The sequence below is a fragment of the Tenrec ecaudatus genome, chromosome 12 (assembly GCF_050624435.1).
Source record: "Tenrec ecaudatus isolate mTenEca1 chromosome 12, mTenEca1.hap1, whole genome shotgun sequence".
In the NCBI taxonomy this organism is placed as follows: domain Eukaryota; kingdom Metazoa; phylum Chordata; class Mammalia; order Afrosoricida; family Tenrecidae; genus Tenrec; species Tenrec ecaudatus.
Genome location: NC_134541.1, coordinates 56,769,804 through 56,795,387, shown reverse-complemented (window position 1 = coordinate 56,795,387; position 25,584 = coordinate 56,769,804). Strand labels below are relative to the sequence as shown.

The window sequence follows — 25,584 nt, the reverse complement described above, 5'->3', positions numbered from 1 at the left end:
CCTTTTCCCTGCCAGGGCATATGTGCTGGGCTCCTAATAGGAAGCAAAGGAATCCTGCCCGGTGGGAGCAGAGAAACCAGCTTCTACCCCCAACAACAATACTCAGCCCTGCTCCCCTCACGCGAAGAAAGCGGACCGGATAGGATGTTCCTCTCTGTAGACCCCGAGAACCAGTTGACAGGTGTCGTTGCACATCTTGGGCTCAGCGCTTCTCACAATGGGCAGGGCTTCAGCACCCTTTCACCTGCCTCCTGCCACAAGGACGGACGGGCTGAAACGCCTTACGCAAGAGTTCCATCGCCTACAGCACCGTCAGGGCTGGACTCCTCCTCGACAACCAAGGCCGCCTCGCACTGCCTCGGTGGTTCTTCTGGGGAAGCAGTGGGGAGCTCTCGCTTTCTAAAAGATGATGCCCCAGGCAAGGGGCAAACTGTGAAGACTTAAAAATTATTTCAAAACAAAACATTAAAGATATTAGAAGTGGCCAAAAGGAAAATAAAATAAGGTTATGTGGTGGAAAATGACCAGGAGACGGCTTTTTTTATGATTTGAAGGGCTAAGAATTGAGACTTCAATCATGAGAGGTAAACAGCCTTCCAGAGATCTACAGGAAAATGAACCTCCGTAGAAGGAATGGCAAGTGCGCAGGCCCTACGCTGGGAACAAATGAGACACGGTGCTGAATAAAAGGCAGGCCACTGCGCTGCGGAAGGGTACGCAAGAGGAGATGCCGACTAGGTTGGAAAGATGGGGAGGGCCTTCTGGTGGAGAATGGGTCCTGTGCTAGCTGCAACAGGAAGCTTTTGCAAGATGGACATCAGAAGTGTGTATCTAGTCCCATGTGCCTTCGTGTTTGTGTGTACATGCTAACGATGAAGGGAAAGAGGATCTGATTGGCATTTGTTTTTTGAAAGCTCATTCTGTTTGCTGTATATAGATCATGTGATACAGGGAGTACAGGTGGGGGCAGGACGGCAAGTTCAGAGTCGATGGCAATGGTGAAAGCAGAAGATGTGAGCGGCTGAGGAGTGGGTTTGAGCTTGTCAGGACAGTGAGCAAAGGGTCATATTCAGGATAGGTCATAAAGGGTGACTCAGATGGACGAGATGTGAGCTGTGAGGACCTGAGAAGACTTGAGGATGACATGGCCTGAGCGGCTGAGTAAACTGTAGCATTAGTAACAGACTGAGGAAGTAGCCCAGGAGTCGCCGCGAATCGAAATTAACTAGAGGGCAACGGAGTTTGGTTTGGATCCATACAGTAGATACTAAATATCTGCAAAGAAAACAGCTTAGCAGTCTTCCTTTGACACACTCCTAAAGCTACTAATTCAAAGGGTATTTTATTTTGTAAGTCTTAAGTAACTTCCTAAAGTTTAAAAAAAATAATTTTGAATTATCTTAGGAGGCCCTGTCAATGTTCGATAAGCATTGGTTATATTTCAACAGAGGCATCTTTCTAGAACATATGGAGATTTTTACTCTCTCTTGCTGAGAAAATTCTGGCCAACCTACAGAGGCTAGATGCATGCCACAATGTACCCTAAAGCATGGAGGGTCACACCATTTACCACCAAGTGGCTCTGTGGGACAGACTACAATAGCCTCGCAGGGTCTCTAAGGCAGTGCAGCTTGAGGGAAGCAGACTGCCCCATCTTTCTTCCATGTATTAGCTTGTAGGTTTGAACTGCCAACCTGTAAGCTATCAGCCAAACACTTAACTACTGTGCACCAAGATCCCATCATTCCCATGGCCAACTACAAGCCCTGAAATAATAAAGAACTATAGGGATATTTCCAAGGTATGTTACAAAATGGGGGAGAATATATGTGCTATTATCGATGTTAGTAAAAAACACATTAAAGATTATACAGTAGATTTTCTAAATACGTATGCACAAAGGTCCTGAAAGCGCGCGCACACACACACTCACACACAAACAGAAAGAAGTGATTCCCTTCTGTGGGAGGAAACAGAATTGCAAAAGCAACCAGAGATCTTAACCTATCTTTCTAGTTTTTTTACAGGAAAAAAATATATTGGTGCATTACTGGACAAGTTTTATTCAAAAAGAAACAGAGACCCAAAGAAGCTGGTGGACATCCAGTTCTCGAGAAAGCCCAAGGTTGAGACCTTGAATCAAACTGTTCTCAAAACAATGGCAACGCGAGGCGGAAAGAGAGGAGCAGGGCTGTTGCCACCATTTACCGGATCGTTTCTTTGACTTCGAAGAGCCCTTGGATGACTTTTTGGGCTTCTTTATCCGTTGGTATTTCAGCGCCTCCAGCCTCTCAGGTGCAGCAGCATTCCCGGGCGCAGGTGGATGTGTCCTGGAAGGGACAATTAGAGAGGCACAGGTCAGCTCCCAAGCGGGAGCTTCTGCAAAGGGGCTGGATGAAAGCCAAAGAGCCAGCCACTGGCGAGCAGAATACAGTTCTGGGAGTCCAAGATGTCCTGGCTGCTTCCTTGACACCTGCCTTCCTACTGCTCCTGGAAGTGAGAAAATCCAGTCGAAAGCTCCAGCAGTGGGGGGTGGGGGGCCTACCTCAAATGGAAACCAATCGGTAGAGCAATCAGAAGACCCTAGGAGAGGAAGAGAGAGACTTTAATAAGAAGCCCCATCACATACAACTCAAGCTGGAGTGAGTAAGGGTCAGAGAAGGAGGCAGCCTCACCATCTGAAGTTCCTAGAAAATCATCACATTCAAGACCTTTGAATGAAAGGCAAAGGGTAATTAAAACAGAAGGCAAGCCACCGATTATCTTGCCTACAGAACTGCCCTTCTTCGCCAGGAAAGGGAAGGTCAGAGCTAAGTCAGAAACCCACTACTCAGTGAGATGAAGGGGATACACAACCCAACTTGACCAGGCTGCTGCTGCCTTTCCACCTACAACATCCAGGCAAAGCCCCAAGCAACTGCCAGCAGCAACCCGGATCCAAGGCCAACAGTCTCAGCAGGGTGTCTCCTGGCCCTCAGCAGAATAGGCTCCGGGCTCCTCAGTCAGATGGAAGAGGAAAGAAGACGATAGAAGAGAGAGCCCCTCCCATCGGTAACAAGTCTCTATCTCTTAAAATTAAACAGAAAAACGGGTTACTGGGGAAAGAACCCATGTAGGTCTCTCTTCATCCCAATTGCAGAACAAATTTTGTCATGTTCCTGATGGGTTGATTGCCCAGCTACGACAACGTAGGCAATAGTAACTGGAGTCTGTGCTGCCCAGTTGACAAAGGGGACCAAGTAGAGATGAATGAAAGGGTTCGCTGTGACAAGGTATGCATGCTGGGATAACTGTCAAGAGTCATCACAAGAGAACAATCAAGAACATATCTTATCAAGGCTATTTCTTCTCAAGGTAAGCCCACCTTGGACACGAAGGGATAAGGGGAGAAAGAGAGACAGGTCACACTTTGCCACCTGTACTGGCTTTAGCACATGAGCAGGAAAGGAGAGATGTCTGGGGCCGGAGATGGAGGTGAACCACACTCTTCTCCTCAACCCCGCCTCCCCTCCCCCATCTCCAGCAGAGTCCATTTTTGGTAAATCCTGGCTAAAAGGAATCGGACATAGGACGACCAGCCTTATGAGGAGAAAAGAAGTCCCCAGAAGGTCGGCAAACCATCGGAAATGAAAAATGATGGAGAGAGACGGGAAGAATGCAACCCCACCTCCTCAACAGGGGATATCCTCACGGGGAGGCGAGAAGGGAAAACTTACAGACTAATGACAGGCAAGTCTCTGGTCCTCGGGTTTCCTGCATTACTTGGTGATGAAATGACATCCATCTTTTGAGGAAGTTCAGAGAGCACCAAGAAGCGCTAACAAAGTTCAGGTCAAAGACAACTCCTTGAACCCCATAGCCCTCCAGCAGCACCAAGCCAAGAAGCAAACACAGGACCACATACATGAGCACATATACACATACATACAGCCTCTTAGGGAAATAAGTCCACTCACCCATCAGATGTAAATCAGAAGTAAAGTTTGACCCCCAAACCCTATACACCAGTGTCACATCCCTTCGTCCTTCACAGACCCCACAAACTACACATGCAGATCCTGCACAAGAGCCACAGCAGCCGCAGCTGAAAGGGAACTTGAAAGGAAAGCAACACGTAGGGATGTCCTGGGCCCGAGGAATCATAATTCTCCCCACCGCTAAGGGGTTTCTTGACCTGCTGGCCCCTCCTCCTCTGCATGCTAGCTGAGAGGAGAATCAGAGACATGAACCCACCTGCTTAGTTTATCTGTCTCCGGGTCCTGGACAGCCTCTTCAGAAAGACCATACAATGTGACTGCCTGATGGTGGTCTGATGAGGCAAGTGACCCACCTGGGCATGACAGAAACTGGTACAAAGAGCCCCTGAAAATTCCTAGGAACGTTTTCAAGCCAGGTAAAAATTTCAGAGATTAATATTGTTACTACCGTCAACACAGGATCACTGTTTTTGTTGTTCCTATCATACAATACTTATTTTGCACGGAACCATGGCAGGCACTGTGCTCTGCAAACCCTATCAAATAGTTTTCTTTAATTCTTACACCAACCCTGAGAGATCAATACTATATAGGATTCTATTTTTCAGATAGATAAACTGGAGCTTACAGTAAATTAAATACCTTGCCTAACTGTCCAGTTTGTTTTTATTTTTGTTGTTGTTGGTGGTGGTGGTGGTGGTTTGGTGAGTCATGATTCTTGCAATTACACGCCACTGCTTTCCAAATGGGTAGATGAGGATAAATCAAAAAGTATTGCTACACGATCACAGAAACCTTTATTAAAAAAAATTAAAATGTCAAAACATGAAGCTCTTCCTTCTTAACAAGCCCTCTGTCTCCATCTACGCATTTTTAAAGGCTGGGTTTCCATCTCTCCTAACCCTCCTCAGGATCATTCCATGGTGCTCAAGGTGCACTACTTTAACTAGCACTGTGGCATCCTTGAGGGATACGGATCAGGTTCCTTTTACATGTCCTTTGAGTTTGGGGAACAAACGGGAGTCTGAAAAAGCAGGATCAAAATTACAAGATGGATGGGCATCGTCATGATGGGGAATAAAGAATCCTGGGCACAATTGTCCTAGCCTTTTTGTCACCAATACATTTTTCAATTTTCTTAATATTTCTTCCGACCGTGTCCCCCCAGTCACGCTGGGTCCTTTGAGAGAGACTATCTAAAGATCATCCCTTTGTGACCCCAAAGGACAGTTGCTTCTATAACTTTCTGAGCTGACCTCTCTGCCTTGCATTTAACTGGCCCAGCAGATCCCCTCAGAGCCCACCATTTTCATTGGACCTTTCTGTTTTACTGGTCTAATGACTCAGAGACATGTGTAGACAAGTTTCCTTTGGAATGAGCCCATGCATGTGTCCCCTAGTAGCAATACTTTTTGGTTACCCTCATAGAAGCTGCACAGAAGAAAAACACTGCTTCTACCCTGCACCTGGTAAGTAAATCTTCCGTGCAACACAACAGCGACTGTCACCTCTCACCTTCTCTGACTCTATGGCAGAGTAAGTGTTGGACCACAACAGATTAGAGGCTCAAGCTGTCTCCAGGTAAATAGTTCCCCAAAGTGATAGTCCAGGGATGGCAATAAAATAACTTCTCCCACATGAAGCAGTCCAGCTGCTGCCACCCTGACACCTGCTTACCCCCTGTCTCCAATCCTAGCTCCATACTCAAACACAGAAACATGGCAGGAGAAGGCTCTTAGAAGCATCAAAAAAACTCCCTACCTACACAGGAGAAAGACGTGAGGGCAGGGCTACATGTGGGTCTTTACGTTTGGAAAATTGTACAAAACAACCATGAACTTAGGCACAGCAGCGTTGCTTCTGCTTCCACTGCTACTGGCAATTGTCTGGAGTTTAATATGCCAATGTCCCCTTCATTTCCAATGGATATGTGAGGAGAAGTCAAAAAGTATTGCTACACAGTCATAGAAACCTGGATTAAACAAACAAACAAAAGTCTCAAAATGGTCAACTATTCTGTCTTAGCACCTTCTCCTCATATGTTCAGCAGGGCACCTGAAGAAAGACATAGGTATGTTCACAGAGCAGGGACACCCCCCCACCCCCGCGGGGAGTCACCTGGCTTGATGCCCTGCAAACTAACCACACCGATACACTTCCCAGGTACTTCTGCCAATTGGGGAGGCTTTTTCTCCCCTCCTCGGTTACCTGAAAGCAAACCCGCCAAGTGGTGTGGGTCAGGGACAGAGGACCCTCCCTCACGTGGGAGGGAGAGGCAAAAGGGAAGCCCAGGAGTCCGGAGGTCAGCACCTGCCCAGCTTTCACCCAGAGATGATGTCTTTCTAACGGGCTCCTAGTGGGCTTCCAAATGTGAGCACCTCCCTGGGGTTCCCCTAGTCGAAGGGGCCATGTGCATGCCTCAGACCCACCTGCATTGCTCAGGGTCCCAGTACACATGAATGAGCAAGAGGGTGACTTGAAGGTGTGAGACTAGGGTACAGCTAGTATCAGGGAACTGAGAGAATGGCTCTGCCTCCCAGCAGGCCACGACAATGACTAGTTCACACAACACAACTCCCCATTCTGAAATGGGGGCTGGGAAGAGAAAAAAGGGAGAGAGGGGAAAGAGGAGAGATGGGGGAACAATTACAGGAGAAGAAAAACGAAAGACATAGAAGGAAGAAGAAACAGGGAGACGCAACGTAGACAAGAGGCGCCACAGCCTCCCCAAGCAAGACCAAGTGGAGACATGCAAAGACGCAGCATGAAGACAGCTTCTCCAGAGGGCCCCACAGCTGCCACGCCCTGGGCGCCTTCCACAAGCAAGCGGGCAGGCAGGTGGCCCTGTCACCTAGTCCCATGAGGGCTGCCTTTCTCCCAGGCTGGGGGTGTTGGTGGCTCCACATCTCTGCCCGGGGTTTCAGGGTTTGCCACAGAAGAGCAGCGTTAGGAGCATTTGGAGAAGGGGCTCCGGGCACTTTGGCAGAGCTGGGGTTGGAGAGCTCAGAGGAGCTCTCACACCTCCAAGGTCCACACAGGGCCCATTGCTTGGGTCAAGGAGGGCAGACAGGGGCAGAGGAGGGTGCTCCAGAGCTCTCATCCTAAAGAGGGCCCTCAGCAGGGGAGCTGGCACCACTTCCCTTCCCACCCAGTCTCCAGAGCCCATGCTGCTGGGTGCTCTCAGCCAGCCTCAGACCAACTCCATCCCTCCTGGCTGCTGCCTACATGTTAGCCACACATACTGAGAAATGTCCAGGCAGCCAATGCCTTTTCTGGGAGGCAGTTCTTACTGAACCCTGAGTTACAATCGCCTTCCCTTCATGTTTCTAGGTGGAAAGAGATATAGATACTTCTCACCTAAGGAGGCCAGACAGAGCCAAGAGGAGAGCCCTCTGGCCTCACCAAGCAGCTGGCACTCACAGGACATGTCACTGAGGCATTGTGACAAGGAAGTCTCTTCTGGAGGCAGCTCCTTTGAGAGTCACACGGGCAAGCTTCTTTACGAATCTGACACGCCTTGAAATGTCCAGGTTCCTGGAGCTGCCAACCCAGCAGAGCAGATGCCCTTCCACTATCTCTAGGCATTTCTGCTGCTTATCTTATGCCTGGAGACTGTCTGCCTTCCCCCCCTAGAATGCTCCTCAAAATACCCTTCCCTAGTGCTTGCCTAGGACCCAGCCAGTGGAGGTGACTAGTGAAGGAGTGTGAGTGTGAGGGTAAGGCAGTGCACCCCTCAGCCTTGCAGCCCTTAGGAACAGGCTACAGAAAACGGGGCCCCTAGGGCAGCATGGACATGTCCCCTACTCCCAGCCCTCGGCCTGGCAGTGGGGACAGTTTCCCACTGCAGAAGGAAGAGCTGAGCCATGGGCCATCCTAAGGGACCTGTGATTCAGAGCACAGCGGGTGGCCCGGGGTCTTCAGGAGCAGAGGGGCACCATCATGGTGGCTGCTGTGGGGAAAGGGAGGGGGTGTCCAGACCCCAAGGATACAGAGATGCAGAGCAGACCTTGGGCTTCTAGTCCTTGGGTGCATGCAGCCCAGGCTTCTGTGAGAAGCCAGTAAGGAAAACTGCAGGGGCTTGGGGGGGTATGGGGGGGCGGGTGTTCTCCCAGGCTGCAGGCAGGCAGTGACAAAGCGAGGCCAGCGCTGTGGAAGCAGTACTCCGTGAGGGACCCAGAAGCCTGGCTACTCGTGCGGCGGCAGCAAAGGCTGCCACCCTAGAGAAGGAGTGAGGGGGAAGATGGCATGGCTGGCCCCTCATGCCCCTTTAGAGGAAGCAATGGCCCTGGCGAAGCCCCCATCCGTCTGTCCGTCCACCCACCCCCAGCCCGGCCCCAGCCGCGAGGGAGCTCCCTTACCTATTGAGCTGAGGAGAGGCTTGTCTCGACAACACTGCCCAGATAGCTGAGATCAATCAGAAACAAAGCGGTTATCAGCATCGGCTCGGGGAACCGCCCCGCACACCCAGAGGGAAGGAAGGGAGGAGGCAGGGAGCAGAGAACCGACAGGCAGCCGAGAGTGGGTTGAGGGGAGGAGAGGAGACAGAGAAGCGACGGACGATGGGCCAAAGCAGATGAGCGCGCAGCACAAAGCACAGACGACAGGGCTGGGCTGCTGCGACGGCGCACCACCTCCTTCCTGCACACGGGCTCTGACTGAGGGCGCGGCTCCTCCAGGACCACTCCCTGCTCCTCCCACAGGCAGCCACAGGGGTGCTGAGGGCGGGAGGAGAGGCTTGCACTCCCAGGTACCAGAGGGCGGAGGGGAGCGAGGGTCCCTGCAGGAGGACCAGGAAGAATGCTGGGCGCCCTCCTCCACCACCCTGCCTACCCGCCACCCAGTCTCCTCTGGGCCTCTCGGCTCCCCTCCACGGTGGGGCTACACCAAGAAGAGACCAAGGACGAAACCAGCGAGAGAGAGGGAGGGAGCGGCTCGGGGGACACTAGGAGATGCCACCGGCTACTCTGAGCAGGTCACTCCGAAGAAGATGGGGGGAGAGAAGAGGTCCACACAGAGAGAGAGACTGCCACTGGAGAAGAGAGGAAGGGCGAGGAGGAAGACAAGAGAAGAGAGGCACAGACAGTGGCCCAGGCTGACTCGGGTACCTGGAACACCAGCTGCTACAGTTTAGAGGGTGCGGTTTCAGTCGGGCTGCTCCTGGGAGCTGATTTGTCTGTCTGTCTGTCTGCAGCTTCCTGCGAGGCACACAGGTGGGGTGGGGCGTGTGCCTCCAGGGAGAACATTCAGCAAGCCTGAGAGGTGGCTCCCCACCTTCAGGATGATCCCTTAGGGGAGGCTGCGGGGAGGGGGTGGGGGGCGCTGGAGGCTGAAGCTCGCTAGGACTGCTGAGGGGCACTTTGGGAAGAGGAAGCCCCCCTTGCGCGGTATTGCGGGAGGTCACCCGGCTGGGTCCTGCACAGCAGGGAGGAGGGACCAGGGGAGATACGGAAGCTGGACACAGACTTGTGGGCGTAGCCCCCCTGGGTCAGCCACCGACCCCATGATGGCAGACTCTCAGCGGAGCGGAGCGGGAGGACCGCGGGAAGGCACCCATCTGTGCCCGAGCTCCGGTGGCCCCCGGACTGCCTGCAGCGAGCTCCGCGTTGGCTGGGGAGGGCCCTGGCGCTCCGGGCAGGTACCTGGACCGCTAAGCCCCACCCCCACGCAGTGACCACGCCCCGCCAAGGCCAACCTGAAGCGCCCCGAAGGGGCCGCTGCGGCCGGTCCAAACAAGCCCTGTCATTCGGGTGGATGGACCGGGCAGAGGGCAGGGCAGGGCAGGGAATGGGGAGGGGGGGGAGAGGAGAGGGGGTGGAGGGAGCACGGGAGGGGGCCGGAAGGGCAGGGCGGGGGCTCGCGGCTCCGACTCACCCTGAAGTAGGTAACGTCGGGGCGGGGGGCTCCGGCCGGAGCAGCTCCTCCCCCAGGCGGCGCGGGGCAGGCGTCTGGGCGAACACATCCAAGCTGTCCCCGGGCCCCGCGGGGCCCAGCGGCGGCGAGGGGTAGCCCGTGGCCAGCGTGGTGAAGCCCATGGCCGGCCGGTAGCTGGGGCTGCCGCTGCGGCTGCTCTGCGATGGGGAGCCCGTGGAAGAGGGCGTGGACTTGCGGGAGAAGCTGACGGCGGCCGGCGGCTGCAGCGAGATCTCGGCCACGTCGGCCTGCTGCACCAGGCCCGGCCGCGGCCGGGCGCGCGCCGCCAGCTCGGGGGAGGCGGTGCGCGAGCTCAGAGGGCTTTGGGTCAGAGGTGAGAGCCGCGAGGGCTGTAGCACCACTTGATGTAAACTGGGCTCGGCTCGCCGGGCCTGCCGGGGGCTCGGCCGGGGCCGGGGCTGGGGCTCGTACCACCGGGTATCCAGGCCGAAGGCGCTGGGGCCCGCCCGCCCGCCCGGCTGGGCCGGCTCGGGGTAAGGCAACACCGGTATGCCCATGCCTTGGCTGGTGTGTCTGAGCTGCCCTTGGCTCACCAGAGGTTGCATAGGCTTGTCCTGCCACTTGGCCACGGCGGGCCCCGAGGCGGGGCCCCGGCCGGGAGACTTGCCTGCCCAGCTCTTTGGTGCCTCCAGAGACAGGATGCCCGGGTAGGCCGCGGGGACCTGGAGGGCAGCCGGGGGCAGTCCTCGGGGGAGACAGGCCTGGGACTGCAGACTCTCAGCTACCTCGCAGGGGTGTAGCTGGTGAGGGAACATCATGGTCGGGGCCTCCAGCCCCCCGAAGGGGAACTCTGGTCGGCCCCAGGGCTCGGGGGAGCGACCCCCGGTGGGCGTCTGAGTCAAGGGCAAAGTGCTGTTGGACGCATTCTCTCCGTTTTCCTCGGGAATGGTGGGGTGGCCGAAAGGGCCCTCCGTGTGCAAGGGTGGGGAAGACATGACCGAGCTCAGGGGGCTGCCCACCTCCGGCATGTAGAAGGGGGGCGGCTCTACCTCCCCGGGGCTGCTGCTGCTCAGGTACCCGTAATACTGGCCGTGGTGGAAGGGCCGGGGTGCTGGTGGCCGGGCTTGGCCTGTGGCCTGGAGCCGCCCTTCCAGGCTGCTGGGGCCCTCCAGCCCCCGGGGCTGGAAGCGAGGGCTGTATGCTGGTGGTGGCAGGTAGGACTCCTGGCTGGACGACATCGGGGTCAGCTGGGATTTGAGGGCGGCCACAGAGGTGGGCACCAGCGGGTCATCATTCTCTTCATCAGACTGGCGGAACTCGGGGTACATGTCAGTCTCCTCAGCAAACGGGAAGCCCTCGATCCGCCTGCTCTTCATGGACGGCTCCATCTCCGCAGGGCCCATCACGAAGCGCCCGTCGGGGCCCCTGCTGATGAGCTCGATAGGTGTGGTGGCTTCTGCATCAGCCTCGGCCTTGGCTACACTGTACTTCTTACTGCTGATGGCCCTCTTGGTCTTCTTGTACAGCGACAGCTCCTTCTCCCGCGTGGGGCTCAGCATCCTTTTAGCAGCTGGCTGGCCCTGATCGTCGGAGGACTCTGATGGAGCCCGGAGTGTACGAATGCTCTCAGGGCTCACCTTGCCGGAAGACAGGCTAGAGAGGGCGGGAGCAAGCCGGAGGAGCGAAAGCGTAAGAGAAGGAGCCCACCCTTCCTTATCCTGTTAGCAATTACAGTAGCACCGGACTAAGGCGCTCGGGCCAGCTCCATGCTCTGATGTGGGGACCCCGGGCCACTCGCGGTCATTTGAATGTGCATCCCCCATCCTCCAGACGAATGCCACATCTCTGCTACCACTCACTCACTCAGGCCGGTGCCTGCTACGGGAACACCTGTGGTCCTCCAGCCTCAACCCCATGGGCGTAAGTTAGAGCTCCAGAAATACGAGCTCGTTTTCATATGAGCCTAAGGAAAAGGTATGAAGGCAAATCTGGGACTCACAAATTAAAGACTATCATCCCCCTGCGTGCTGTGCGTCTTTAAGAAAAACCATCTAGGAAACCAAATGGTTCCTCCTTCTAAACCAAAGACAAGGAAGTGAGGGGGCTGGATTAACAGAAATGAAACACCCAGGACAGAAAAACCTAACCCTTGTCGCTGAATAATCTGGGTAGAAATGAGTAAATGGGAGCCCTTAATTGATAACATAACAACATACTGTTAAATACCTATGGCGGGGGGGGGGGAGGAGAATCTATTGAGATGAAGATGTCACAGATATGTGGAGGTAAGTCCAAAAGCATGCTACAGACTCAGAGAAACAGTTCTTAAACAACAATACCAAAACTCAGAGCTCTTCTTTCTCAATAGCCGAAGGCATTGCTTCCATCCCTCTGGGCCTCCCCCAAAGAATTTCACATCACTTTTCCATCGCGATTTCCCATCATTGAGGGAGGGTCTCTAGTCTAGATCTTTTGAAATGTCCCTTTGAGTTTAGGGAATGACATGGTGCCTGAAGCGGTGAGGTTGTGGTTTTAAGATGGATGGAGTAAGATCACCCAGTGAAATCCAGTGTCCGATGTACAACACTCCTGGCCTTTTTCTCATGAACGTAGTTTTGAATTTTCTTGAAACTTCATTATAATAAGCTCCTATGTGTCCTTAGAGAAATTCTATCAAGATCACCCCCTTTGGGGATCCACTAAAAAAAATCATAATTTTCTTAGCTGACATCTCTCTCTACCTTGAACTTAACTGTTCCAATAGCTCCCCCTTGAAAGCAAATGTTTTGAAAGGACCTTGTTTCTCTTATGGCGCCGTAATACAACTCAAAAGAGCCCTGGTGGTGTAGAAGGTTACAAACTGGGCTACTATCTACAAGTTCAAACCCACCATTCTCTTCGTGGGAGAACAATGAGGCTTTGTACACCAATAAAGATCTCCAGCTTTTTTTTTGTCATTCATTTTGTTGTTGTTTTGTTTTCTTTTGTTGCTTTGTTTTGCTCTGTCTTGTTTTTTATACATATTATTAGCTCTGCAGGTCTATCTAGATAAGATAGGCAGGATAAACAATCTGGAGGAGAAAACAACGGGACTGATCTGGGGGATCACGGGAGAGGAGGAGGCGGGGGAAAGGTAGTGGGTGTTAACAAACCCAGGAACAAGGGAACAACAAGTGACCTAAAATCAATGGTGAGGAGGGTTTAGGAGGCCTGGTAGGGCTTGATCAAGAGCAAAGTAACCCAGAGGAATTACTGAACCCCAAATGAAGGCTGAGCATGATAGTGGGACAAGAGGAAAGTAAAAGGAAATAGAGGAAAGAACTAGGAGGCAAAGGGCATTTATAGAGGTCTAAATACAGGCATGTATATATGTGAATATAGTAATAAACAACGGTAGGGAAATAGATCTATGTACATTTATTTATAGACTTAGTATTTACGTTGCAGATGGACATTGGGCCTCTACTCAGGTACTCCCTCAACGCATTCCATGATGCTCACCTTCCCAACACGATAGCTGGGGGCATAAGCAAATGTGGGGAAGAAACCTGATGGTGCCCGGCTATCAAAAGATATAGCACCTGGGATCGTAACTGCTTCTAGATAAACAAGCGGTCATCTAGTTGAGAAGCTACAAAGCCCACATGGAAGAAGCACATCAGCCTATGTGATCATGAGGTCTCGAGAGGATCAGGTATCAGGCATCAAAGACCCAGAATGAAAAATCATATCATTGTGAATGAGGCAGAGTGCCAAGTAGAGAGCCAGAGCCCATCTGTAGGCATCTGGACACTGTCTACAGAAGGGTCTCTGGGAGGGGATGAGCCAGTCAGGGTGCAGGATAGCACCAGTGAAATATACAACTTTCCTCTAGTTCTTTAATGCTACCTCCCCTCCACTATCATGGTCCCTATTTTACTTTACAAATCGGCAAGACCAGAGGATGTACACTGGTACAGCTAAAAGCTGGAAACACAGGGAATCCAGGACAGATAAACCCCTCAGGACCAATAATGAGAGAAGAGATACCAGGAGGGGAAGGTGGGGGGAAAAGGTGGGGGGTTCGGGGTGGGGAGAGGGAACTGATCACAATGATCTACATATAACCCCCTCCCTGGTGGATGGATAACAGAAAAGTAGGTGAAGGGACACATGGGTCAGTGTAAGGTATGAAAAAGTAAAAATTTATAAATTATCAAGGGTTTGTGAGGGAGGGGGGGAATGAGCTGATACCAAGGGCTCAAGTAGAATGAAAATGTTTTGAAAATGATGATGGCAACAAATATACAAATGTACAATGGATGAATATATGGATTGTGCTAAGTATTGTAGGAGCCCCCAATAAAATGATTTTTAAAAAGAGATCTCTAGCCTCGGGAAGCCAAAGGGCCAGTCATACAAGGTCACCATGATTCAGAATCGATCGGTGGCAGTAAGCTTAGTGCTTGGAGTTTTAAAGAAACTAAGACAAGTAGATCACTAAGAATACCCATATATTGCCATCCATTGATTTCAGAGTCACATTTAAACTTGCTTTCTTTGGAATAAATCTGCATGTGTATACGCTGGAACCCCATAGCCAGACTTTTTGACGTAGCCTCACACATTTCAAAACTAAAGGGAAATGATTTTTAGGTTATCCACTAATTTGGACGATCCCAAATCTGCTCTCCTCCGTTCATGTGGAAAGCGCACAGTTAACACTTGGATTGACCAGCCATAACCAGCTTGGACACTGACATTCCATCTCTCCCCATAGACCACAAATAGTCATTTCTCCTAGGTCAGAGACACTTACGGAGACTCCAGACTCTTTCTGCAGTGAGTTATGGAGAGTGGGGGGTCTAGAAGGAAAAGAGAAGGAAAGAGAAATACTAAGGCGGAGATGCCATGGACCCCACATGGGTGGCCCCAGGTACCACCCACGGGAAGGATCCTGACAAAGGACAAACTCCTCCTCGCCTCAGGCACAGCACCATGCCCGGCCTCCACGCAGACTCTCCCGAGCCACCCATGTCTCCCACCTCAGTCTTTCAAAGTGACTCCTGCCAGCTTCCATATCTCCAAGGATGACCCTCATTTATAGGAGAGGAGCATTTGGAACCAGGCCAAGAGGGTGGAGTGAAACCCACCTTTTTTACGCTTCAGCTTACGCTTGCGCTGTTTGTTGACAAAGCAGGCTGCCAAGGTGCTGAACAGGATTGCCGCCGCCAGGAAGCAGATGGTGGCCACGATGCCGGCCAGCACCGGCCGAGCAAGCCCGTCCTCAGTCAGGTCCGGCTGGGGGAAGATGTCTGTGGAGGAGGGTGGGGCACTCAGAATGCCACTCCGGTGCCCCACATTTGTGACAGTCTCCCAAGATGCCGCCCATCTCTAAGGACAGGCAGTGTCGGGTCAAGATGCCTCTCTAACACTGCAGACAAGTCATCAGTAGAGGAGCGGGAGTGTGTGGGGCAGCAAACTAATTTCTGCGCAGCATGGTAAAGAGTCAGTAACATCCGTCGCTTCTCCCCATGCGCATACACACTTGAACAATGAGCTACACTGGCCTAGTGCCATACATGTTATCAGTTCTCCTCAAGGTAACGTCTTGAGGTAGACGGCCCAGCTGGCAATATTTTCCTTCTCCAGGAGGGAAAACTGTGATTTTCTGAGTTTGAGGGAACTAGAATCCAGATGCTCACTGACTGCTAGTCCAGTCGCTTCTCCCTAACACCAGGCCATCTCATTAGAGTGAGGGGCCAGGTGTACAGATACCTGAGACCCAATACTGCAACCCTGATCAGAGTGGTTACCCCAGAATCCAAGTCTAGCCATCTCTGCGGTGCGGGCTTTGCAACTTGGCAGCCTGTCTTTCCTCTCAGAGAGGGAACCTGAGAGCTGGGAGGGACAGAAGACACTTTACAGATAAAGAGTGGAGCCCCTTTCTGGTCCCAACCCACCCAGCTAGTTGGCGAGAGACCAAGACTAGCCCCAGGTCTCCTGCTTCTCATGTGTTGGATGATACCTCACAGGAGAGGCATGGCAGACAGTGCGACTTGGCACTTGGGTTCATCACAGGGACAAGCCCAGAGCTGTCCAGGATGCATTGCTATGTCTATACTCGAGGGTAAAAAATAAAATAGTCCAGATCAGGCTATGTGGTGGGGTGGGAAGTGAACGCTACAGCCTGGGGGCTGCTGGACCGAAAAGGAAGTGGACTGGAGTCACTGCATGCTCACCCCCCAGCCGGAGGCTTTGAGAGTCGCTCGTGAAATGAAGAGTGCACAGAAGTTCCTGAGAACGAGCCTGTGAAAACCCCAAGTCTTCTATTCAGCTACAAGCTGTTTGCTGCTCCTCCATCTTCCTGCCTCCTGCCTGAAGGAAAGCTAAGGACAGAGGAGGCTGGGATCTGCTACCTATTGGGACTACCTTTGTATATTTGGGGTTTGTTTATTTTTTAAAAAGGTTCCAAATATATAACAAAAGTCTCCCTTCCCTTCTCCATGTCCCTTCCCCCACAGGACCCTCTCCTGTGGGCCCCACACCAGCCTGAAAACCCCAAGAGTCCCTGAATGTGACTCTGAGGGTTCTGTCTGTCAAGAGGGTGCCATTGCTGAGGCCACTGAGCCTCGTCCTGAAGATGTGTAGGGAGAGGAAGGCGATGAGGGGTAAGCACCCAACAGTAATTGTATAAAGAAACAGATAAACTATGAGGAAGTCTTAGAATAGGCAATCAATACACATGGATAGACCTGTCGTCTCTTCCCTCCGGTTCCCCATCCCACCCCCATTAGGGCTAACAACTGATGGCAAATAGCAATTAAATCGAGTTCTTTTTTGACCACTAGCATGAGAAGCCGGTTGCAGTTCTACCTGGGAGCATCCTATAGAACCTGTTAGTATCCTGTCTTTTTAGCCAAATAAACTATGAAAGCAGAAATGTAGGTCTCAGGGGTGTAAGAAATGCCATAGCTCATGCGCTTTCAACTGGGGTTGGGTGCCCTCCTTTCCAATTAGTTGTTCCACACAGAGACCCGCGCTTGCCTCTGGGGCGCCCATCCTGAGAGTCACAAGATGACCTCCCCCAGAGTACCTGTGCTGGAGACGCCGGCAATGTTGCTGGGCTCGCTGATCAGATCCTGCATGACAGCCAGAACCCGGAACTCATACCAGGTGTCCTGCAGTCCGGGGACAGCACCCTGTCAGCAGGCCCAAGACCCCCCCCTGACTCCCTCCAACCACAACATATGGCCTTTCACAGACGAAAGCCCCGTTTGGAGCAGTTGCCAAGTTATGAGGTGTAGATCCCAACCCAGGGCTGATTTCAAACCACAAGCATGGGATTGCATCTTTGGCATGAGGGAAGACATGTGTTCGACTCCAGCACCTCAGGCAGCTACAGTGTCAGGAGAAGAGGATGGGAGCATCGGTCTCAACAAGGCCAGCTGCTTTCCCTCCCCTGGGCATGGTTTTGTCAAAGCTTAAAGAGGGTCAGCTGGAAAGAGAAATTATTTTCTCCCCCAGGGGCCCCAAGTTGTTGATGAGGAGATCTTCCCTGGCAGGTAATCCTGGGAAGCCATCGATCCAAGCTGAGGCAGCCTGGTAGCCAGGACTGAAGCCAGTGCTCTGAATACACACAGCGGGCTCCAGCCCGCTCTTGCCCATGCCCATGCTCCGGAAACCCTCAGTACAGAACATCCCTCCAATGGGCTTCCACTGCCATGCTAGGAGGAGTCCAGATCTTGGGAGCAGATATGGGAGACTACAGCAATAGGTTCGGTGTTCCTCGTCACCCCTAGCCTGAGTTGGGTTACTTGAAATTCCCAATGGCCCTAGAAAGAGGCATGCTATCTCCAGAATTTAGGTGGGGGGAGAGGCAGAGTAAATCAGGTCCTTACCTGTGATAGGTCCTTTGCAAAGAATTCTCCCTCGGTGCCTGGAATGATGTCATCCAGGGTTTCCCAGCGCTCCCCAATCCGGAACTCCATGATGTAGCGGTCAATGGGGAAGCTGTGGTTGGCAGGAGGCAGCCAGGACAGAAGCACACCCTGCTGGGTCCGGTTGGCTGTGAGGCACCTTGGTGGAGTAACCAGCACCAGGGGTTCTGGAGTTGTGATAGGGAACGCTGTGACCAGAAAGATGGGGAGGGGGTTGAAGGAAGTGCAGAGTGCCTGCGTCCTCACCCTCCCACTGTCCTGCCCAGACACACTTCCCTGGGGCCACGGGTCCCCCGCACTTATGCATCGCCATTTCAGGGGCAAGAGCATGTCACATCACTGGTCTGCCTGCCTGACCCCAGGGTGAGAATTCCGGTCCCAGAGGTTGGTGGTGCTCCTGTCAGAGGCTCTCCGAAGAACCATGGGGAGGCATGAAGTCAAGAACCACAGTGCCCATCGGGATGATTCTAATTCACAGCAGCCTCGTGTGTCTCAGAGTCGAACTGAGATCCACAGGGCTTTCAAAGGCTGGTTTTTGCCAAGTAGATCACCGGTTGACCTTTCTTACAAGGTGCCTATGCATGGATTAGAAGCCTCAACCTTATAGTTAGCGCTTGGGCATATTAGCAGTTAATACCCAGGACCCCAAGTCAATTTTGACTCGCAGTGACCCTGCAGGACAGAGCCGAACTGCCCTGAGCTGCCAAGGCTGTCCACTCTTATGGAAGCTAAATGCCATGACAAATCCTCCCACGGAGTGGCTGGTGGGTCCAAACGGTCCACTTTTCTGCTGGCAGCTGAGCACTCAGCTGTGGTGCTGCGGGGTACCGTAGGAGGAATAGTCTGCTCAGAAAGAGAGGTAGGAGGGGTAGGGGGAACGTAAAAAGAAAAAGAAGAAGGTTGGGGCATGGATATAGGAAGAACCAAATGTAATTAAAATGTCGTCTGTTCTCTTCCAAGAAACTAGGGCTACCTTTTCCATCCTGTCAACCCCCTCCTTGGACAGGTGGAGAAGCGGGAGCCCAAAGAGAGCAACTGAGGTTAGCATCGCATCAGCGCAGGCCCCTGGGTGGTAGCAAAGCAGAGTCTGAGAACGAGGCAGGGCATCTTGGGAACAGTCGGTTGGAGCTGCTTGCTCTCTGGCTTCAGAGAGAAGAGCCGTTCTGGCTGGAGCCAGGTGTGGCAGAGTGAGCAGCCAGGCCCAGCAGGAGATGAGCAGGCATATAGCAGGGGACTCAACAAGGGCAAGAGCCCCACACGAGCCACCACATGAGGCCACAGGCCAAAAGGAATGACCACCAGGCAAAACAGAGGGAGGCCAAAAGGGTTTGCTAATTGCCTCAGAAAGCTTTAGCGAGATGCCAGCATGTGGCCTACCAAGGAAGGACAGACTCCTAAGCCTCCACCTTCCACCTGGGTATCTGGCCCAATACAGCTGCTCTAAACTGAGACTAGGCGCTTAGGAGCAGGCAGAACTCACAGACTCCTGTATGACGAGTCCTTTGAGGGCCATCAAATGACATAACCGTACAAAGCATTTAGCAAGGGGCCTGGCACATAACAAGCAATGGATGGTGCTTGCTAAGACCACACCTTCATCATTCGGTTCATCTACCTCGGGGTAATATCCTCTAGAGACCAGAGCCCCCGGCCCCTCACCTAAAGTGTTCACAGTGACCACCTCACTGAAGGCGCTCGTCCCCAGCTTGTTCTGGGCCAGCACGCTGAACTGGTATGCGGTCTCGGGCTCCAGAGTATCCACCAGCAACCAGTTGGGTCCCGGTGGAACGGGCAAGGACAGCCAGTCGTGGGGCCCAAACTGTGCCCGCTTCATCCTGGCCAAAAAGAAATAGAGAGAGGGCAGGGCACAAGGGGACAAGGTGGGTTCCACTGGAGAGAAGAGAGTGCATGCAGGGTCTTCAGGAAGATGCAGAGGGTGGGCTTCCCCAGGTTCAAGGGCAGGAGCGTTCTGGCCAGAATGGGCTGGTATTGCCCACTGCCCTTCTGGGTCCGGGCCAGTCCCGCTGCTGTAGCTGCTGATACCCCCTGTACTGAAAGGGGCTGGGAGGGTGATTCATACTAAGCTAATGATGACATGGCCCATTGCACTGTGGGCTACTCCCTCAGGAAGAGGGCGCTGCCAGGTATGGCGGGAGGGAACACTGGGAACAGGCATGCACCTCACATGAGCCACTCAGCAGTAGAATCCTACAGACGGAGGCCAGGGGGCCTAGGTGACCACTCCCAGGATCACAAAGAAGGGGCCCAGACTAACCAGAGGGCTTGGTTGAATCATATTTGAATGATCTGGGCACATCCCAGGGACGTATTCTCTTGGACATATGAGACATATGACAAGAAGGATCAGGGGCACTCCATTACAGGACAAGGACCCCTAAAGCCTTAACAGCCGCAATGTGCATGAAAATCCCCGCCCAGGGATGAGTGCTGCCATGGATCAGCATGCACCACAGACACAGGCACAGAGCTGGCTGTTTTAGGTGCAGTACCAACTCATGACCACAGGGAGGAGACACCAGCCCACGGGACTTAGACCTGCAGCCCTCCTTAGTTGCCAGCTAGATAATTGAGCGCATGCCCAGGAGGCTCCCCTCCAGGCTGAGGGCTCACTACGGAGTGGGCCCAGAAGGGTGAGCTGAGGCTGCTTTAAGCAGAGCAAAAAGCAGCTAGCTAGCGGCAAATGTCTGAGTCGATGCACAAAGAGTTAGAGACGGAGACGAGGGAGGAGGGCGCTCATGCCTGGCCTCCACCATGCTCTCACCCTCCGCAGGGCACCAAAGTGAGTTAGCTGTGTTAGGAAATGATGCCAAAGAGGAAGCCTGGAGCAGAACCACAGGCAGCAAAGACACCCTGTCTGTCAACTTAGGCATCCCCAAAGATGATGCCGCCATGCCAAGTTGTGCCCTCCCCTGGCGACCCAGCTGGGAGCCCCATGGGCCTGCAGAGGCCTCCCTCAACTCTATCACTGAAAGCCTGAGGTGGGGTGGAAGGTGGGTTCTAGCTGCGACCCAGAGAGGACAATGAATCCAGGCCAGCTTGACATCTGAGTCCACATGCCTACCCAGAGCTCAGAATGCCCAGGTGAACCAGGGTCTGGAAGCCATCTACCATAGCGCCAAGGCAGGCTATGGGCAGACTCCCTCCCCTTGTGCCAAGCAGTCTCGGTCCAACCACTACAGAAAACAGTATGATGCTTCTGTAACAAGCGAGTGACAGAAAGACCTTCTGACCCAGCACTCGCGCTTGTAGGCATATATCTGACCGACACAAGGGATGAGACACGGACAGTCTGCCTTCATGGCCTCAGTGCACCAAGCACCAAAGGACGGACAATGCCTAAACGCCCATCAACAAATGTCTGGATAGCAAAGGGGGGCCCAGACCAAAGTACAGCAGGATGCCGCTGTGAGGACCACACCATGCCCTCGAGTGTCACAGAAGGACACGCGGTACACGGTCTGAAGAAAAGGCGTGCATATCGAAAGCTGTACTCTGTGACGGTCACTAGGGTCGGACCGGGTGGAGGGGGAGTTACTTTGTAGAGAGTAGACACTTGCTACATGGTCCTGGGTGTTGCATAGAGTCATATACAATAAAGCACATGGGGGGGTGCATAGTTACAGAGCCTGCCGAGACATATCCAAATACCTCATGGTTTGCTAGGTCAAAAGGCTTAGAAAGGTCATGGAGTCATGGAGCCATAAGGTCAAGTGGGATAGCACAGTTCGGAAAGATAACTTTGAGCATCCTCGTTTGGCGAGCAGCAGCTGGAGTTTCAAAAGCTTGCCAGCAGCTCGCTATGATGCAACTCTTGGCCTTCACGCATCTGGAACTAAAGAGGCTGAAGGAAATGGAATATTATAAGAAGAAACGAGCCCATAGGCCTCTAATAGTTGGCCTAAGCCACGGTCTCATCTAGGCCAAGACCAGAACAACTAGATGGTGCCAGGATACCCCTGCTGACCATTCTCATCAGGAACAAAACGGAAGAATCCCTGATACAATGACAAAAAATATACAGAACAAAACTCAAATACCCCAAACCAGCCAGACCTTCTGGACCAAAAGAGATCAGAAGAACCCAGGAGACTATTGTCCTAAGACATCCTTTGACCCTAAAACCGAAGCCACCCCAGAAGTCACCTTCCATCCAAGTGAGATTGACTTTCAAAGTAAACCCTATCACCTGTGAATGCTGTGCCCCTTAAATAGTCAACGCTACAAGGAAGCTTCAAAAAGTTCATGGGGAAAAACTAATCATTATCTTTTCATTCTATTTTGCCACAAACTTTTGGAAACTGCCACCTAGTGAGCCCAAATGGCCAACATTTACCCTGGAGCAAAGATGAGAGGGTGAGGTGGGGCAGGCCAACAAGATTAAGGAAAACAGAACAAACAGAATGGGCACAATGGGAATGCAGGCACCTCATGGAAAAAATGGAAACAACGCCAGAGAGTAATTTTTAGAAAATTTCTTATGTAGGAACCTAGTTTTTGCCTAAAACACAGCACAACATTATTTTTTAAAAGAGGTCTCTGAATCCCCATGAGATCCCTCTGGCATATGCATATCGCCCCGTCCATTCCCCCACCCACACCCCACACCTCCTCGGCTCAGATGGAGCACGCACGGCTGGGAACATTGCCCAGGTGAGTCATGGTTGAGATCGTCCAGATGACTGCCAAACCCCAAGGACCGGGCAAAGGACCGAATGGCTGCATGCAGCTAAATGAGAAACGGCATTGACGGCCGTGAGCCACGTATCCTAGAGCACATGCAGACCCGGAGATAAGGCCAGGAGGGTGGGCACCACTGCCCACTCTGGTTCTGAAACGGCTGGGGAAGGGACGGGAGATTATTTAGCTCTAAGCCTCGGACTGGGCTCTTTACAAAGCCCAGAGGTCAGAGAAACCTGGGGAAAATGATGAGCACTGGACACACACACACACGCGCGCACACATGCACGCACACACATGCACAAAGGCAGTGAGACCACCAGGAGAGGGCAGGAGAGGGTGCTGGAAAATTGAGGCAATAGCCCAAACAGGTCCCCAAACCTTGACAGCTGGGAATTTGCCATCTCCAAGCCCCTCCCAGCCATCATCATCCTGTACAGGATACTCGGCCCTGCCTCCAACCCACCTCACTGTCTGGAAGTCTGGCAAGCCAAGTGCCTTGTCCCGTCATAACGTTTACTCCCACTCCCCAGGGGCAGACTGCAGTTGGGAGGGGAGAAGCAGAGAGCAAAGCATGCGGGGGTGACTCACAGAGGTCCGTACCAAACTGAGAATGTCTGCTCATATCCTCCATCATAGCCGGGCTCCCAGGACACGTTGGCAGCTGTCATGGAGACCTGGACCCGGACGCTGCCCGGGGCATGAGGGCTGGTGCCTGGAGATGACAGGGGACCTCTCAGACGGCACAAAGCAGCAGACAGTGGCACCAGATGCCCATGGACTCGATGGAGGCCAAGATGCTGTGGTCATTGTAGCAGAGTCCTACGTGTGAGCAGTGGGGGCTTGGAGGAGTGGCGAATTGGGGGCGGGGGGAGACCCAGAGGGGCTGACCCTCTGCTTGACCAGATCCAGTCAGTCTGGCAGGTACCAGCACGAGTGTAGGAACACAGACCAAAGAGAGAAGGCCCAGTCCTGCGGACTCTACTCTGTTGGACAGACAGAAGTCCTCCCCCTTCACTTCAGAGGCAAAGACAACACGTCCGTGGCCCACGGGACTTCTCAAAGATGGGACGAATTCTGCTCAGCTCAGCCAATCCTGCCCGCAACAAGGACACTGATGAAGGACTTCAGCTCCAGTTTCTGAGTTCTGGTCTCTCCACTCTCTAGCAGTGTGCCCTGGGACAAAGCATTCCCTCCCCCTTGACCTCCATGTCCACCGATGTGACATGAGGAACACGCTGGCTCACGTGAGCGGTACACACCAAATGGTGCAGCACCTCCCACGGGCCATCAATGCGTCCACGAGCTAACTACTAGCACGGTACAGCTCTGGGACCTCGGGAAGGAGGAGCTACGGTGCCAAGATATCGAGATCCTGCGGGCAGCTCAGGGAACCGGAAATAGATGTGTGATGCTCAGGTGCCCCGGGAAGCTGGGAGACAAGCCACACCCCCACCCCTTCCCCAAGCCTCCCGCATTCTGTCCTCCCCAGTCCCAGGGCAACACAATTCTTTGCTGCTGAACCCTTTCTCCGGACCTTCCAGCTTCCACTTGCTGCTCCGGATGACTGAAGGGTCAGCATGACCCAGGTGATGGGGTGGGGGTGGGGGTGCAGGTGGGAGGAGCACGGCTTATGTCTCCTTTCCATCAGGCAGCTGCTGCGAACATATTGCCCACCTCTCCCCCATCGGAAAAAAAAAATCCCCTGAGCATGGGGCCCGCGTGGCATTTCCTTCCACGATGTCTGGAGTGGGGTCTGCCCCCAGTGGAATGGGCGGGCACAATAGACCATCCTGAGCCAGCAGTCAGCACCTGGGAGGGGCCCCTCAGAGCTCACCTACCTATAACGGTGAGGTGGGTACTGGCAGTGATGCTGGTGACCACGTTGGTGGCGATGCACTCCCACTCCCCGTGGTCTTCCTTGCTCAGTGCCCGGAACTGGAGGCCCCCACCGGGCAGGGCATTGTGCTTACTTCTGCTGGGCTTCCCTACCTTGGCCAAGCCGGGGGTCGGGGAAGTGGGTGAGGAGCAGGGTGTGGGAAGAAAGGGCCACGTCAGGACTGGGGAGGAGATGCCCCACCACCACCTCAGGAGTGTGTGCCCAACCAAAGCGGGGCAGCCCACCCCGCTCTGCCTGTGCGCTGCGGAGCACCCCTCTGCCCTAGGCTTCCGGCCAGCTGGGGCAGGGCTGTCGGGTTCAGTGGGTGGATTGGGGGTGGGAGTGGGGGTGGGGCTAGGGAACCAACACCCAGGAAGCCAGCGCCCGCAGGTACCTTTCTCCATGTGATGACAGGGAAGGGGTCTCCGGCTGCTGCACAGGGAATAAGCAGCTCCCGGCCGGCCTCCTGCCTGTACTCCCAGCCTGGTAGCACCGTGAAATATGGAGGGTCCTACGGAAGGGCAGCCTGTGAAGCCATTGTACTCGGAAGGGCTCCGCTATGATCCCACGCAGCCCTGGAGCCTTACCTTCAGGACGAGTCGTGCAGGTGCAGACTGGCCCATGGTCCCCAAGGTATTGTAAGGCACACAGGTATAAGTGCCAAGAGCCTCCTCTGTGGCCTCCTCAATCCGAATGGAGCCGTCATCCATTAAGGTCCAGCCCAGGTTCTGCTGGAGCAGATGAGGAACAGTGTTCAGAGAATGGACACTCTGCCCCACCCCCACCCGGCCAGTGGAAGAAGCAGCGCTGACAGAGCACACGCTGTGGGCTGGGGGTCCGAGCGTCACAGCAGGTGAGCAAACACTTTGAGAAGGCCAACACCTGCCTGCCTGCCACAGACCACTAGAAGCAGCTCTGCATTGCTCCCGGTGTTCGAGCTGGCAGAGAACCAGACCCCCAGAGGAAGCATGGCCCCATAGGCCGAGGCCTCTCTGGCACCTTTTCAATCTGTAGCGGCCGGCCATCCTTGTTCCACTTGACCGTGGTCGCTGGTGGCTCTGCGTCCACGGGGCAGCGGATATAGCCGTGGATGCCCACGGGCACGTAAATCACAGGTGGCATGTTGAGGACACGGGCCGGATCTGCAAGGGATGAAACAGTGTGGGGCAGGAGAGGAAAAGACACAGTGTGGGGAGCCAGTGAGACACCCAAAAGGAGGCCAAGCCTCCCACCCATCCCT

The 25,584-nt window shown here is 53.6% G+C and overlaps 1 protein-coding gene across 1 annotated transcript in view; it reads right to left on the bottom strand.

The window, feature by feature from the left end:
• The window catches only part of IGSF9B (immunoglobulin superfamily member 9B), a 57,507-nt gene that overhangs the window by 6,717 nt on the left and 25,206 nt on the right, over window positions 1-25,584 (bottom strand). The window contains exons 8-19 of the mRNA XM_075564070.1: window positions 25,344-25,486; window positions 24,932-25,072; window positions 24,739-24,855; window positions 24,307-24,457; window positions 23,069-23,180; window positions 19,427-19,602; window positions 17,729-17,955; window positions 16,924-17,008; window positions 14,981-15,142; window positions 14,647-14,692; window positions 9,849-11,501; window positions 2,209-2,330 (exon numbers count right to left, since the gene is read on the bottom strand). Of these exons, the coding sequence (XP_075420185.1) occupies window positions 2,209-2,330; window positions 9,849-11,501; window positions 14,647-14,692; window positions 14,981-15,142; window positions 16,924-17,008; window positions 17,729-17,955; window positions 19,427-19,602; window positions 23,069-23,180; window positions 24,307-24,457; window positions 24,739-24,855; window positions 24,932-25,072; window positions 25,344-25,486 (3,135 nt within the window). The remainder of the gene's footprint in view (window positions 1-2,208; window positions 2,331-9,848; window positions 11,502-14,646; window positions 14,693-14,980; window positions 15,143-16,923; window positions 17,009-17,728; window positions 17,956-19,426; window positions 19,603-23,068; window positions 23,181-24,306; window positions 24,458-24,738; window positions 24,856-24,931; window positions 25,073-25,343; window positions 25,487-25,584) is intronic.